The following is a 16,767-nucleotide window of genomic DNA, read 5'->3' as shown; positions in this document are numbered from 1 at the left end:
TTTCATTTGTACATTTTAAGATTAAAAAGTAACGTTGCATCTCACTGTGTGTTCAGACCAAAACAGCAAGGCCAGAATCCCTGTTTGAGTACAGTATTGTCAAATATGTTTCAGCAAAAATATTGATTTACTCCGTGGTTTTAGAACTGCAATGTGTGTGAACATGAGAATATTGTGCTTCCCTTTAGATGCGATGTGGAGTCTCGTGCATTCAGATTCTGGTACCATTTTATTTACAATTGTGTCAGACAAAATGTTGTGTAATTCTCACTGAAATAGATGAGTTTAGAGCAGATGACAGGGTCTCATCTTTTTTAATTGTGGCTTATTTTGGTGGGATTAGCACCAGTGGTAAATATTTATCATAGATTTACATCAGTCAGTTACAGTTCGTGAAGAAAAGTTGAAAAATCTAAGTTGAAAATGACAGGAAGTAGAGCCGAGTTCTAAATGGAATCCCTATATGATGTCATGAGCTACGCTTTACTGAAACACGCAACAGACACATTTTTCTGATAGTTTAAACAATAATTAAAGAAATAATATTTGTAAAATCTCTTGTTTACAATATGGATGCCAGTTAACAGTTGTGGAATTACCTCACTATCTGTTAATACTGTTAACAGGCGGGAGAAACAAATAGTTAAAGTGTTATCGTTGTGCTCCTAACTAAATATTGATACTGGTGACACAGAGAAGACAGAGAAGTTGGTGAATATTTTAATTCAATCTCAGGGATGGAGTAATGAAGCCTGCGTAAATTCAGCCTGGAAGACCTAACTCCACCCATCTACGTCAAGGCCTCCATGGAAGGACCCCTCTCCCCAGCGCCATCATCGCACTCAAGCGGGCGCCCGCCTGTCCGTCTGTGAGAGTCAGATCCCTCCTTCACCATGGACTCTCCCAGGTTTCTGCGCTTATCCCAAAGAGGTTATGCAGTTTTTCCTGGCCAAAGAAGTAGGGTGAAAGGTCAGGGGGCGTCTGTACCATGGCCCTCGCACCTGCTCCTCATCCCCAATCAACGCTCTCAAGTGACTCCTCCCCGCTCCCAATCAGCACCAGGCGGTCACATTAAAGCCCTCAGGCAGATGGCTCGGCCGCTCAAACCGTACTGCGACCCACCGCCTCCACAGCTCCTCCTCTGCATTCCCCTCATCCTCTACCTTCTCTTCACATCTACCACCACCAGTCTCCAGGCTCCGGGGGGAGACATCTAATACAAATAGATCATGGAGTGCCCATGATTGCAACGTCTTCCGCCGGGGTCTGAGCGCCAAATAACTCACGAATAAAGCTTGCTAAACAGTCCATTCTCGTGGTCTCTTTGTCTCTCCAGGGTGAAATGTATGTGTGCCAAACAAATGACCTGAATTAGATCGCTGTAGATGTCAGGATACACACCGCCACTGTCTAGGGTCATTTTGCCCAAAGGATTCTGGTAAGCTAAACGGACATCTCTTGACCCCTTCTCACTTACTGTGTTGCCAGTTTCAATATTTTGTTGTATTTGGAGCAAAAATATGATTTTTTTTAACAATTTGTATCTCCCGCCTACAAGTTAACACTGCATTTGTTTTCACTCAAAAGGGGGTGGGGACGTTCTGTTGGCACAGGAAGTGACATATGACCGGAGACATCTATGTCACATCTGCTGCTCATGTCCAACCAGTTAGTAGCATTTTAAAATGGTCAAACCAGGAAAAAATAGGCAACATTTTTAGTAAAGTCTTAAATATAATCATGTTCACTGCATTTTAGTGAGATGTAAGGTCTAACCTGTCATATGCACTATAGGTTGTGTTTGGAAATGCAGAGAAATTATAAGTTTTTCCAAATCTGGCTTTTACTTTGCACTTTGTCATTTATGGCTTTGAGTTTGGATCACCTCAAAACTATGGACCTTTTCTGGTGGACCTCGGCCACATGCTTTACTCGCAATTAGGTTATCGTTTTGTTCCACAGTATGTATATATATATTTATATAGATTATATTTTACATGGAGACAAGCAGCAATCCAAGGTATAGGTCCAATCTGTAGAGAGGCGAGCCATGAGTCAGGAACATGTTTTAGCCCCGCCTAGTTTGTCTTTTCACTTTGATCTTGCACCACGGCTGCTCGGGATAGTCTCATGCAGTTTTTCCCCCCATCTCTGCCTTTTGCTCACTTTTGCTAATGCACATGGAAGAACAAAGTGTTTGGGAGCGTGTCAGGCAGTTATTATCCCATCATCCTTAGCTAACATGTGCCTGACTGGACAAAAAGAGGTGACCCTGTCAGTAGCTCCAGATTCGTTCTTTCTTTTTTTATTTAGCTTCTTTTATCATACAACACATGTTTTGAATATGATTGATATTCACTTGAATAATTACTATCAGGTACAGAGCATTTAACTGTCAAACTGTGGAATATTCAATGCAAAGCAATAACATCTCCATGGAGACAAGCGGAAGGCAGACTCTCCACTAGAAATGTTACATAGTGTACCTTTAAGCAGCGTTATTGAACATGGCAAAGATCTGTTCCAACAACTATAAGCCTGAGGTGGATACAAAGAAGCCAGTGTAAGTGTAAAAAACCTAAATAATAATATTAAATTTGAAGAAATATTAGAGATACAGTCTCTGATATTGTTGCATATTATTTGACTATTGCGCTATTGGCCTGAACACACCATGTTTGTGATGGCTGTCGGGTGAGTGTCTTTTGTCCCGCCTGGGCTAAGGTAGAAAGTCTCTCTTGATTGGCTACAAGCTTCTCTCTCCAGTAATGTCCACGGTCCAGTTCATGATTAAAAAGCACTGATGATTGAGAATATTCACAGTCGATTGGCACCATTTTTGCAACAGTTCTTGAAGAAATGTTAAGTCTCCTTATTTGAGTCTTTTTTTGTATATTTTTACTTCTCAAATGCACAATCTTTGCACCGTCGCCCATTCCTGTCCACATCCAAGCGTCCCAATTTCAACAAAGGCACTGGTAGATGCTAAAAGTTGAGGGACATTCCGCATCACACCCATCCCGCTGCGTGATTGGTCCAGCCTGCATCATGTGACCACACCGGAGGATGTGTGCAACCCAAAGACAGACGTTGAACTTTGTATCCCTGAAGATTGCTTTAAAACATGAGATTTGGCACACTTCGGCACTACATTTTTGTTGGTGGAAGGGGGGATGGTTGACGGACGATCACAGTGGTCCAGCGAAGTCTCCTGGAACATCGAAGGGCAGGGCATGCTTATGGCGTGGTACCTGGAAGAAGATGGACGGTCAAATACCAGGAAATAAGCAATCGAAAATCAATTAGTAAGATACAGACCTGTGCAAAGAAAGCTTTAATCAGATGGATGTTCAGGACACGATCTGTTCACTTCAAACCATTCGTCAATACATCTGCAACACAAACAAGGCAGGGAGATATGAGATAGAAAATTTGAAATATGAACAGGTATGTCGTCTGTAACTTCTCAAATGAGACAAACCATGTTCAATCGTGGGAACATTTTGGCAAGGCTTTGTTTTATTGTTTGACTAAATGTATACACAAAATATACAATATGGTCAAAGTGTACTTTTATTTATTTATGTGATATGGACACACCATATGCACCATGCGAAGTGTATTTTATTTAGTCTACACAATTATTATGCCTTATTTGATCATAGTTTATATTTTACATTTATTATTCATGCTTTTATGTAGCACCTATCGCTGAAACTTATTTTGTTATTTTGATGTCACGCTTGTGTTAAAATATATATATATATCCATTGTAACCGTGTATTTTTTTTATTTTTTTTATTGATTTTGCATTTAAAAGACACCACATAGTGCACTCAAAACATCAAAGCAAGTATAATCATAAGTTACATAAACTTATACATATCTATATACACATATACCGGTACATGTACATGTATATACACATCAGGTGCTGTAACATTGGTACCCACCACTTGACCGAGGAACCTAGCATCCCAAACTGAGGCCCACCCCAACTGGAACCAGTGTCGAGGGCAAACGCACGGGCAAGCCAACACCGGACCCCCCCTAATTAACTTCAGGGCGGCCCCGACCCATGCCGGAGCCAGTACTGATCCACAATGCGGAGCTCATGAGGCCGCCTTCATCCCGTGTCCAGGAATCCACTCGACCGTCCAAGAGAAGGCACGGAAATTGGGATCAAGCCTCTTACCCAGCGCCAAGCCGAAGCTGGGACTCCAGCACCGCACTATACATATACATATACCTGTACATATACACATACCCACATACATACCTACGCACCTACATCCCTACACCCTAACACCCTTACACCCCTACACACCCCCTAAAAAAGAGAGGAGAAAGGGAAAATAATAATAATAATAATAATAATTAAAAATAATAATACAAATACTAAAATATAATCATAATCATCATAATAATAAATAATAAATAAATAAATACAAATAATAGTAAGTACTGTATTTTACATCTATAAGAGGTTTTGGAGCGGCACCAATTATGTTCTTTACCTTGAGTTCCATATCTACAGTAATATCTGCTCACCATGTTCCCTTCAATTTATCAAGTTATAGCATATCTACTTTAATGATTAATAAGTTTATCGCATAAGTTTACTGGTGGTTTTCTTAATCTGAAAAGCCCATAGTAATCACCTTATTCCATTCCTCTCCAAAGAAGGAGGCTAGTGGGGACCAGTTTTTAACAAAGGGTCCTACAGAGTCTTTCAGGACGTGTGAGAGCCTCTCGAGTGGCATTAAGGACATGATCTTCTCCCTCCACATATGAAGATCTGGAGGTTCTTTGTCTAGCCATCTTTGTAAGATTGTTAAGCGGGCTGCAAATAATAGAATTCTAAAAATATATTTATGTTTCTTCTCGCAATGTGTGTCTAGTCCTAAAACAAAACAATAAGGATCTGCTGGGATATTTATGAGTAGGAGGCGTTTAATTTCTGTTCGGACACATTGCCAAAAATGTTGAACTTGGGGACAAAACCATATTAAATGATTATATGTGCCCAAACTAGCTTTACATTTTCGACACAGTGGAGAGCTTGTGGAATCATATTTACTGTGAATAACTGGTGTCACATGAAGTCAATGGATTATTTTATGTTGGGTTTCATAAGATCTATTAGAACATGTAATTTTCTTTGCATTTAATAAAACTTGTTTCCATTTTGACTCGTCCAGATGGGATCCAAATTCCTCACTCCAAAGATTTTAACTTTCAAAATGGGTTTGACAAACATACATTTATACAAATAGCCTAAGCTTTTCTTTTTTAATTAAGCTGCCTTAAGTAGAATAGTTTCAAGTTCATTATTATAAGGGCCATTTTTAAAGAATGGAATTGAAAAAATATAGCTTCTTATCTGCAAATATCGATAGAAATGTGTCTGTGGGAGATTATATTCAAGTTTGAGTTGAGAAAAAGATTTTAGGTTTCCACCAGAGAAGAGGTCTTGGATCTTCTGTATACCGGCGTCCCTCCACATTTTAAAGCCTGCATCTGTGCATGACACTGGAAAATCGGGATTATCGTAAATGGGTGCTAAAAATGAATATTGCTCCACTATTCTGAAGTGTCTGCGCACATTTTGCCAAGTTTTGAGGGTATTTTTCACAATAACATTATCATTTAGCCCTTTTATCAAGGACATATTATTAATAAACGGTATGGCTGAGAGTGCTGTATTTAGTCCCAGTGCTTCAAGATCCAAATATGAAGAGTCAATATAATTTCTAATCCATTCTAGTATATATTTCATTTGGGCAGCCCAGAAGTAGTATTTTATGTTTGGTAATGCTAAGCCTCCTTTGTCAACTGGTAACTGTAGTTTTTCTAATTTCAGTCTCGGGCGTTTTCCTTTCCAAAGAAATTTCCTGATTAGTTGGTGAATTGACTTAAAAAATATTTCAGGAACATGATTAGGTAAAAGCTGCATTGGATATAGCAATCTTGGCAAGATGTTCATTTTAATGACGGCAACTCTCCCGGTCAATGATAATGGAAGAGGAGTCCATCTTTGTAAGTCTTTCCTAATTTTAGTCATGGCTTGATTTAGATTTAACTCTGCTATATCATTGATTTTGGGGGAGATATTTAGACCAAGATATTTAAAGCCTTCAGATGATAATTTAAAGGGTATATATTTAGTTAGTTCGGAATAATTATACTTTCCCAAGGGTAGTGCAGTAGATTTCTCGTAGTTAACCTTATAGCCTGATAACTCTCCAAATGTGTTTATAATGTTGATTAGTGGAGGAACAGAGCCTATAGGATCATTTAAGAATAAAAGGACATCATCTGCATAGAGCGAGATCTTGTGTGTTCTGACTTCAGTTTGAATTCCTTTCACTAATGAGGAGATTCTTATCATTTCGGCCAAAGGTTCCATTGCTAAAACGAAAAGTAATGGTGACAAAGAGCAGCCTTGTTTACTGCCTTTACTAATTGAAAATGGAGATGATGTCACTCCGTTAATACATATTGAGGCCTGAGGTTTGGAGTACAGAAGTCTTACCCAATCAGTAAACACTTCTCCAAAAGATAATTCTTTTTAAGTGTAAAACAAATAAGGCCATTCAATATTGTCAAATGCCTTTTCAGCGTCCAATGTTACTATCATAGCATCTGATTGTTTCATCTTAATATATTGTAATATGTTAATTAGGCGCCTTATGTTGGTATATGAATTCCCATTAGCCACAAATCCTGTCTGGTCATTATTAATAATTTTAGGTACTATATTGTTAATTCTGGCTGCAAGCAGTTTGGTCTATATTTTGAATGCTAATGGGCCGATACGAGGCGGGGTTGTTGGGGTCTTTATTTTCCTTTAAAATCACTTTTATAGTCGCCTGTTGCAGAGAAGGAGAAAGTGTTTTAATCAAAAAGGAGTGAATATACATTTTAGTTAATAATGGGGCAAAAATATCTTTAAATATTTTATACATTTCAGATGGTAGACCATCTGGCCCACATGCCTTCCCTGATGGAAGGTTGTCTATCATCTTCTCAACTTCCTCACAAGTTATGTCCTTCTCACAGCTCTGTTTGTCCACCTCTGAGATTTTAGTTAACTTTATTTGTTGAAAAAAATTGTGCATTTTTAATTGTGTGCCTGAAAATTTAGATGAATACAGTATAGAATAATATTCACTAAATACTTTTGCAATTTCCATATTTGCATAACAGATCTTACCCTTTGGATCTTTAATTTGGGTAATTGCTTTGTTGAGAACAGTGTTATTAATGAGATTAGAAAGATACTTTCCAGATCTCTTAGCTTGTTCATATACTTTATGTTTTTGTTTAAATAAGGCTTTTTCTGCATTTTGAGTTATTAGGACATTCAAAGCTGTTCTTATTCTTAATAATTTAGCCCAATTTGCTTCGTTAACATTGTGTTTATGGTCAACCTCTGCTTGTTTTAGTTCCTCTTTGAGGCGAGTTTGTTCATTCAGTTTCTTTTTTCTTTTTAGCTGAGCAATAAGCAATTATTAATCCTCTTAAATAGGCCTTAGTTGTTTCCCACAAGTTTGAAGGGGTTGTATATTCATTGTCATTCTCTTGTATAAAAAAATGTAGTTCTTTACAAATCATAGAGCAAAACTCAGAGTCCGATAGAATGGATCGATTACAATTCCATGTACATTTACCTGAATAGTTGTGGGACATATTCATATACAAAAAAATGGGAGCATGGTCTGAGATGTGAATAGAACCGATAGTACATTTGTCAATCTTTTCAATTAGGTTTTGTGGAACTAGAAAATAGTCAATACGTGAATAGGTCTTATGAGGGCTTGAATAAAGTGGGTTTTGTCTACGCCAGATATCAATTATGCCCGTTTCCTGAAGCATTTGACGCATAGATTTCTGTCTGGGGTTTAAAGGGGTTTTACAGCTGGGGAGTTTATCTACATTACCATCTAAGAAACAATTCCAATCACCCCCTATAATAGTATTTGTAGTTCCAAATTCCACAATCAATGATGTCAATTTAGAAAAAATATTCAATTCAATTTTTGGAGCTGCATAGACATTCAGGATGGTCACAGTTTGGCCATATAATGAACCGTGTACTAAAACAAAACATCCCCCTGGATCTGATTCAATGTGTTCAACTTTAAGTGGAAGATTTTTGTGGATCAAAATTGCAACTCCTCTGCTTTTGCTATTATAAGAGGAAAAATATATTTGGCCGACCCAGTCTCTTTTCAGTTTTAAATGCTCCGATTTTGTCAAATGGGTCTCTTGTAGCAGTCCAATGGCTACCCTTTCCTTTTTCATAAATGTTAATATTTTATTCCTTTTTGTCGAGTTATTGCACCCTTTAATATTCCAAGAACATGTTATGACTGTTTTGACATTTATCATGAGGTTATTCTAAAACATGTGAGCTTGTTCCATCTTTTCAGAAGCCAGAAATTGCTCAGTAGATCATTGGATGCCGCTTCAATAATAAAGAAGGTTAAAATAATCCAAATATATTTAAAAAAAAAAAGAGTAATCACAAAATTAGAAAATAAATAAATAAAATGAAAAGTGAACACCTACACCAACCCATCCCGTTCCCTCCATCCCTTCCCCCCAAGCACCAAATACAGCACAAACTATCTCCATGCTGTTGTGCTAAACTATTCCCTAACATTTAGAAGAGGCTCTTGTCGACCTTTTATACTTTAAGAGTATTAGTCCAAGAACGTTTCCATTTGTTTTATTAGTATAGGCATAAGTATAAGGCCTGAATGGTCAATAAGCCTACGGTAGTTGGTATTTAATATCCTTTAGGTTTGTTCTAATAGTGTCAGTGGAGAACGAAAATCCCAGCCCCGACCTCGACACACAGGAAGAGGCCCGATGTCCGGGACCAGCACTTCCCTGGACAGCAGAGTGAAACCCCCAACATTAAACAGCAGAAGCCCCACTCACACATGTCCAAATATGAAAAACCAAAAAGGAGTTTTGTTCATAGTTATCTACCGACCTCCTGGTCCCTATTCAGAGTTTTTAACAGAGTTTTCTGACTTTATATCAAACTTAGTGTTAGCCTGGGATAAAATAGTTATAGCTGGAGACTTTAATATCCGCGTGAACATGAGTGATGACGCTCTCAGTAATAATAAATAAAATAAAATAAAATAAATAAAACGACTCACACTCACAAGAACACTCTGGATCTTGTCCTAACGTATGGAACAGAGATTAGTGACCTCATTGTCCTCCCTCAAAACCCTATATTGTCAGATCATTTCATAATTACCTTTCAGTTTATTCTTAAAGATCATCCAGTCCCACAAAATAAAGTTATAATGACAAGGACAATATCTGAAAAATCTATCTCAAAATTCAAAGAAATAATAGAGCCAATATTCAGTGACATGTCATGTGATCCTGCTGAGAACAGCTTTAGTCCCAGTTTAAGTGATCAATTTGTCGACTTGACCATGAATTCTCTGAAGTCTGCTCTTGATGTTGTCACGCCGTTAAAACAGAAGGTCATTAGGCCAAAGCGCGCCTCCCCCTGGTACAACCAAGAACTGCGTTCACATAAACAAAGAGTTAGAAAGTTAGAGGGATTATTTCGTCGCTCTCACACCGAAGAATCCCTAAAAGCATGGAAAAGTTGCCTGCTGTCCTATAAGCAGGCTCTGCGTAAGGCCCAAACCAGATATTATTCAAATCTAATAGAAGTTAACAAAAGTAACACTAAATTCCTTTTCAGCACTGTAGCTAGGCTAACAAACTGTCACAGTGCAGTAGAGCCCTCAATCCCAGCTACTCTCAGCTCTGATGATTTCCTCCTATTTTTTAACAATAAAATAAAAACAATCAGAGATAACTTAGATGAAATTACCCCCGCTATTAGCCCTGAACTAGCCCAAGCTGTAAATCTAACGTCCCATATAAATCCACCTGTAAACTTAGAAAGGTTCACAGCTGTTGATCAAGCAGAGATAACTTCAGCCATTATGTCCTCTAAAAGCTCAACTTGTGTCCTAGACCCCATTCCAAGCTCCTCAAAGACATTCTCCCCCTAATTATAAACCCTATTCTTAATATAATAAATACTTCACTCAAAAGTGGCTATGTTCCACAGTCCTTCAAACATGCAGTCATTAAACCTCTTTTGAAAAAGCCTAATCTAGATCCCGACCTATTGGTAAACTACAGACCTATTTCAAATCTTCCCTTCGTCTCTAAAATCCTTGAAAAAGTTGTAGTAAAACAGCTTTGTCGCCACCTGCAGGACAATAACTTATTTGAAGTTTTCCAGTCAGGGTTCAGAGCCCACCACAGCACTGAAACTGCACTGGTTAAAGTCACAAATGATTTGTTATTAGCCGCTGACGATGGACTGGTCTCAGTCCTGGTTCTGTTGGACCTCAGCGCAGCGTTTGACACCATTGACCACAACATTCTACTGCAGAGGTTAGAATGTGATGTAGGTGTCGGAGGAACAGCCCTCAGCTGGTTTAAATCCTATTTATCTGATAGGTTCCAATTTGTTAATGTAAACAAGAGCTCCTCACCTTGTTCTAAAGTAATTTACGGTGTGCCACAGGGTTCGGTACTCGGTCCAATTCTGTTTACTCTTTATATGCTGCCATTAGGCAACATTATCAGAAAGCATGGCATTAACTTCCACTGCTATGCAGACGACACTCAGCTGTATTTATCAATGAAACCTGATCAGAGCGATCAAGTAGACAGACTTAGTACTTGTGTGAAGGAGATAAAAACCTGGATGACACTAAACTATGTTAGTGTAGCCTCTAGTTCTACTGTAAGAAACCTTGGAGTCTTATTTGACCAGGAGCTCTCATTTAAAGCTCATATAAATCAAGCTTGTAAAACAGCCTATTTCCATTTGCGCAACATAGCCAAAATCAGAAGAATCCTGCCTAAAAGCGATGCTGAAAAACTTATCCATGCATTTGTAACGACTAGATTAGACTACTGTAACTCCCTGCTTGCAGCGTGTCCTAAAAGCTCCATAAAAAGCTTTCAACTGGTTCAAAATGCAGCAGCAAGATTACTAACAGGAACAAAAAGAAGAGAGCACATTACGCCGGTGCTGAAGTCTCTTCACTGGCTCCCCGTCGAGTTTAGAATCAAATTCAAAATTCTACTCTTGACCTACAAAGCCATAAATGACATGGCCCCATCCTACCTCAAAGATGCTATAGAACCATATCATCCAAACAGAGCTCTTCGCTCTCAGAATGCTGGCCTTCTAGTGGTGCCAAGAGTCTCTAAAAGTACTGTGCGTTTAGCTACCAAGCCCCTGTGTTATGGAATCAGCTCCCGACCCATGTTAAATATGCTGACACAGTCTCTTCATTTAAGTCCAGGCTTAAAACGTTCCTCTTCGAAATCGCTTATGGTCAGACTAGTTAGGAACAGAAACATAAACCCACAGCTTTAGCTACGCTGCCCTAGGAGTAACTGTGCTGGGGGAAGTATGACAGCTTGAGCACTATCCTCTTCTTCTGACTACTTATGCTATCAAACAATATTTATTTTTTTGATTCCACTTGCAAACTGTTCACCGCCTTCTTTTCTTTCTCTCACTCCTGAGGACCTGTGGACCCAGATGCCCCTCCCCTGGTGAAGTGGTCCCTGCCCTGTGTGGACGGTCCCTCATCTGCCTGAAGAGTGGCTCCAGCTCGCCTCTGACGGTCCCTCATCTGCCTGAAGAGTGGGTCCAGCTCGCTTCCGACGGTCCCTCATCTGCCTGAAGAGTGTGTCCAGCTCGACTCAGTCGGTCCCTCATCTGCCTGAAGAGTGTGTCCAGTTCGCCTCAGTCGGTCCCTCATCTGCCTGAAGAGTGGGTCCAGTTCGCCTCAGTCGGTCCCTCATCTGCCTGAAGAGTGTGTCCAGCTCGACTCAGTCGGTCCCTCATCTGCCTGAAGAGTGTGTCCAGCTCGACTCAGTCGGTCCCTCATCTGCCTGAAGAGTGGGTCCAGCTCGACTCAGTCGGTCCCTCTTCTGCCTGAAGAGTGTGTCCAGTTCGACTCAGACGGTCCCTCTTCTGCCTGAAGAGTGGGTCCAGCTCCAGTCTCCTTGTGTCCGTCTGTCTGTCTGTGAGAGTCGGATCTCTCCTTCACTGGAACTCCTCCAGGTTTCTACGCTTTTTTCCCAAAGAGGTTTCTTTTTGTAGTTTTTCCTGGCCGAGAAGGAGAGTCTAAGGACAGAGGACCCACCACAGACATTGTCTGACTTTATCGCCACCACAGACATTGTTGATTCATTTCTCCCTGTGGCCCTCAGAGGCAACTGTTGTTGTGATTTTGGGCCTCACAAAAATAAATTCATTTGATTTGATTTGATTCACACCGCTCTGAGGTATATAGAAGCTCCAACAAGTATCAGGAAAACCCCAAAGCCAACAGTAAAGATCAGATCTTGTCCAACCCATGCGCCACCCCCGGCACCAATACCCATCCAGGTGAGCACTCAGTCATGACACCCATCTCCAAGCTCGAAGTCTGGGGACCTGCAACTCATTCTATGTATACATCGTGACACGCGCCTTTTCTGTTGTGCACACATATATTTTACAATATGTTATAAGTTCACATGAGGAATAGGCTGGTAGTCCATGGTCCAATACAGACAGGAGTTGAGGGATAGGACCAAGTTGACGTTGTAGATAGTTTTTTTTTTTTTTAATGTTTATATATTATCGTAGGTGTGATTGTTCCATAGGTGATGGTTCACTAACCTGGGTCTGAAGGCCGATACACAGTTCTGCCTCCGCAGGTGAATGAAATCGTTGATACTTGCCCCTGTATGTAAAGGACAATATAGCTGGAAAATGCATAGTGTATCTTATGCACAGTGTTTGGAGTTTCTTTTTCACCGGGAGAAAAGCTTTGCGTTTTCCTTGAACCGCTTCACTGAAATCTGGGAATACGTGGATCCGCTTGTGTTGGAACATTAAATCCCCTTTGGTGCGTGCCAAGTGAAGGATCTTCACTTTGTCCTGATGGCTGAGAAGCTTCATTATGAGCGGGCGAGGATGTTTTCTAGCCTCGGCTCGTTCACGGTCCCCGACACGGTGGCACAGCTCCACACGCAGCGTCTCCGAGAAGTTTTCTTTTCTGAATAAATCCGGAATAAAGCGCTGAACAAAAGCGGTGCAGATCTTTCTGGGACTCCCACGATTAGCAAATTAGACTGCCTGCTTTTGTTCTCCAAATAGTCCACCTTTGACTGTAGTAAGGTTACGGTTTTCTCCAGGACTTTGACGTGTTTTTACGTGTCGGAGATGTCATCCTCCGTTTTGCTCACGCGTTGCTGGATTTCCGTAAACTGCTCAGCCAAACTACTCATTGAATTGTCCAGATGGTTCACAGATTGTTCAATGGTTCCTAGTCGACCAAGAACCTCTTGTTTGCTGTCCTGTATCGCCTGGAACAGAGACTCCAAAGTGCGTTTACCTGCCATTCATTGCGAGGACGCCACCGCAAACACGCAGTGTAATGTTTCACCAATCAGACTGCAATAGCCTATAATATGAGGAGAATATAGTGTCGTCCATTCAATGCCTCATACTTAGCTTGTAGTCTTATTCAAACGTTCATTTGATACAACATTTTAGGCGAGCCAAGGTGCGGAGCTCAGTCACGCACGTCCTTCACCTCCGCCATCCGTAACCGTGTATTAATATTATTATTGTTATTATTATTAAAGAATCGAAATAAATGTATTCGCCAATAAAAACCTTACAGGTTTTAAACAAAAAATATAGATACATAACTATAAATAATTGAAGGCTTGATGCCTTCAATTATTTATAGTTATGTATCTATATTTTTTGTGACTGTTGAGGTTTTACCTACAACTTCACTGTCATTTCTACAGCACATCCAGAAGCAGCGTCTTTCAGAGCGTTATTCCAGTCATGCATACTGATGTGGGGCAGAATAAGGGCACTATCCATCAGCCATAGGGTTGAATCTAACATTACCTTACACTGGACAAATTGCATAATACTCTATATTTGGGTCTTCCCTCTGGGACTATAGCTCTCCAAAGCAGCATTAGGTTACACACAGAATACTGAATACACCTCGCTACTCATAAGGCTCACTGCAAGACTTCACGTTTTCTAATGGGACTGTATGGTGAAGGAGATCCAGTCTGCAGAGATAGTACCACATAGATATGTATAAAAGGTCGTATGGAGGATTTTCATTAGTTTAGTTGTAACAGGCTTGTCCTTATGGTACAAAAAAAAGTATAAAAATACAAAAAGTGAGGACATGGTGGGGCCAGTAAAACTTCCACCAATAGAAAACAAGGCTTATCTTGTTTCCTATTGGGCACAGGCTCGTCAATCAAACTCACAATGTTTCAAGTGTAACTGCCTAGACTACGTGCTTTAAGTATGTCATTATGTTTACCGTTTACTCCTACTAACTAGCAATTATCACAAAGTATGTTACAATAGCAGACAAGAATCCACAACCAGTTAACCGCAAAAGAAAGTCAGTATTTGAGGTTCCTGAAAAGAGGAGACGAGGGGAAAAGTGATTTCCAGTGATGGCATTGAGGCAGACGAAGGCTCTAAAACCAGACGTGTTGGTCACTAACCTTCGACATTCAATCTTCATTCTTGTTGTGCAATGTACTAGCAACAGTGTTTTGAACCACTTCTACTACTAAGTACTGGTGCAATATTTTCTGTCCCTATAACAGGCCCTTACTGTCATTTTTCTAGTATTTTTTATTTACATTTATACTATTTATACAGATTTAAATATATTTTTAAGGAAGTGTTTTATAATTTCTAACCTGTGGTTCTGTGCCTAATCTGTTTTGCAACACTGGAATGTCCCCACTGTGGGACAAATAAAGGTCCTCTTATCTTATCATTACTACGCTGTGTGTTACCACCACTACTATGAATGTCACTTGCTCAAATACATTATTACTACTTATTCAGTTGCATACGTTTTTGAGGTATATTTTTGCAGTCTTGACCTTTTTATTGGCAAAAGTAGGAACTTGACTTGAGTAATGGATTCTTTGGAAACAGTTTTTTATCATCCCTCTGATCTAGTTCACTTCCATCCTCAGACTGTGGCATAAAACCTAAGCCTGCGGTGATTTAAATGCAGTACACAGGAGCACTGCAGCAGGACTGGATCTCTGAGATAAGGCGCCCGCCCCGGACCTCGTGTTTCTCGTACCCTTTATGGTAGATGCAGAGGCAGGGCAGGCGAGCGATGGTGTCCCCCTGTGTCAGCTCCTCCAGGCAGATGGCACACTCCCCTGCATCCTTGGTCAGGACGTCCTCTGTCGCACAAGAGCACAAGAGAAAAGGGGCATGAATAAAGGAGCTGCAGTCGGGGAGGACTGCAGTTTTACTACGGTTCAGTGGTTCTCAACCGTGTCCCAATGATTGAACACAGTCTTGAGGAAATTCTCTTACAGAAAAAAAGGTCTTTAAAAAAAAAAGGACTAACAATTGCTTCAGTTCTCAAATCGGCAAAAAATCCTCTATTATTCGTTTAAAGAAACAGTATGTACATTTCCGGGGGAGGCACATTGCTTGCATGATTCCATTGAAACGGACAGTTAAAACTATACTTTGGAACAGTTTCTTTTAGATTGGGCGATCGCAGCAGACTGTCCTTCCGGAGCATACTATCTGGCTCTAACAAAGGCTAAAGTATGTAAAGATGCAGGCTATGCTAAACTTGCAAGATTACTTACATATTGAGGAAACAAAACAAGTTTAGTTCCTAAATATTAGTTACCATAAAATATCTAGTATATTGGTATTATTTTGGAGTAAAAATCTTTCATTAATATATGAGTGAATCACGTATGTAAATGCAAGGCGAGTATGATGAAATAATAAAGCAAAATGAGCCAGTGTGCTGAACCAATATTCAGTTCAATGTCAGTCAAAAGCACAAGAAAGTGAACAGAAAATGTACATAAAGCCTCAAGATCCCACCTGAAAAGTCTCAGCTGATGATGATGGTTTCCCTGCAGGGTTAGAGGATGGACAGCCCATTTCCACAGATTGTTATGGTGGTGACATTTTCCTCCTGTGTGCATACACCCTGCAGGTTTTAGCACCACCAATCCAGATTTATATAGTCATAAAGTGAGCTGTGAGAGATAGATATGCCTGGTTGACCCGATCTTTGAGTCAGACCCTTTAGGTTTATTTATTTATTGCACCACGACTGTTAGACACAATATCCTTCATTCACTCTGCTAATGTGACATTTCATTGCTCCGACAGTTCTTTCAGGGCATGTTTCCTCTAAAGACGCGCTGACAAAAAGCCATTTGGATATATTTTTTTCAAAATTGAGGATGTATGAATGTGAAGAATTTCAGCCAGTTTAAGTCTCATGTACTTATTGAAAATACTATCCATTCTAAACAGAATGTAATTTCAGGAAGGACATAATTGAAAAATCAGTACTTTTATACCTGTGCAATTTGATCTTTGTACAGATATTATATGGCAAACACTCAAAATAGCTCAATGTCTCCGCGCACATGCACTGCACACACAGACAGTTTTTTCTTGCAAATATAGAATTTATGGATTTATAAAATAGTCACATGCAACACACAACTTTCTTAGCGAACACAAAGAAGCCTTTCAAACTACTTTAGTCAACCATTTAATCCTATGTCATTCAGAATTTCAGATAATTGCTGTTATCTCCCTGTTGCACAGCTGTGACCTTGTGTATGTGCGATTCAGAACCTCTA

General features: G+C 39.8%; 1 protein-coding gene across 2 annotated transcripts in view; it reads right to left on the bottom strand.

Moving 5' to 3' along the window:
• Positions 1-2,387: 2,387 nt before the first annotated feature.
• znrf2b (zinc and ring finger 2b) overlaps positions 2,388-16,767 on the bottom strand; it is a 70,672-nt gene continuing 56,292 nt past the window's right edge. For both annotated transcript variants that reach the window (XM_072460719.1, XM_072460718.1), the window contains 3 exons: positions 15,219-15,324; positions 3,319-3,392; positions 2,388-3,251 (listed from right to left, as the gene is read on the bottom strand). In XM_072460719.1, the coding sequence (XP_072316820.1) occupies positions 3,335-3,392; positions 15,219-15,324 (164 nt within the window). In that variant the 3' untranslated portion in view covers positions 2,388-3,251; positions 3,319-3,334. The remainder of the gene's footprint in view (positions 3,252-3,318; positions 3,393-15,218; positions 15,325-16,767) is intronic.

Source organism: Eucyclogobius newberryi, unplaced genomic scaffold (assembly GCF_026437365.1).
Source record: "Eucyclogobius newberryi isolate DKJ021-1_F unplaced genomic scaffold, fEucNew1.0.hap1 SCAF_3, whole genome shotgun sequence".
NCBI classification, from domain to species: domain Eukaryota; kingdom Metazoa; phylum Chordata; class Actinopteri; order Gobiiformes; family Gobiidae; genus Eucyclogobius; species Eucyclogobius newberryi.
Note: the sequence above shows the minus strand (reverse complement) of the source record. Positions and strands in the feature narration are given on the sequence as shown.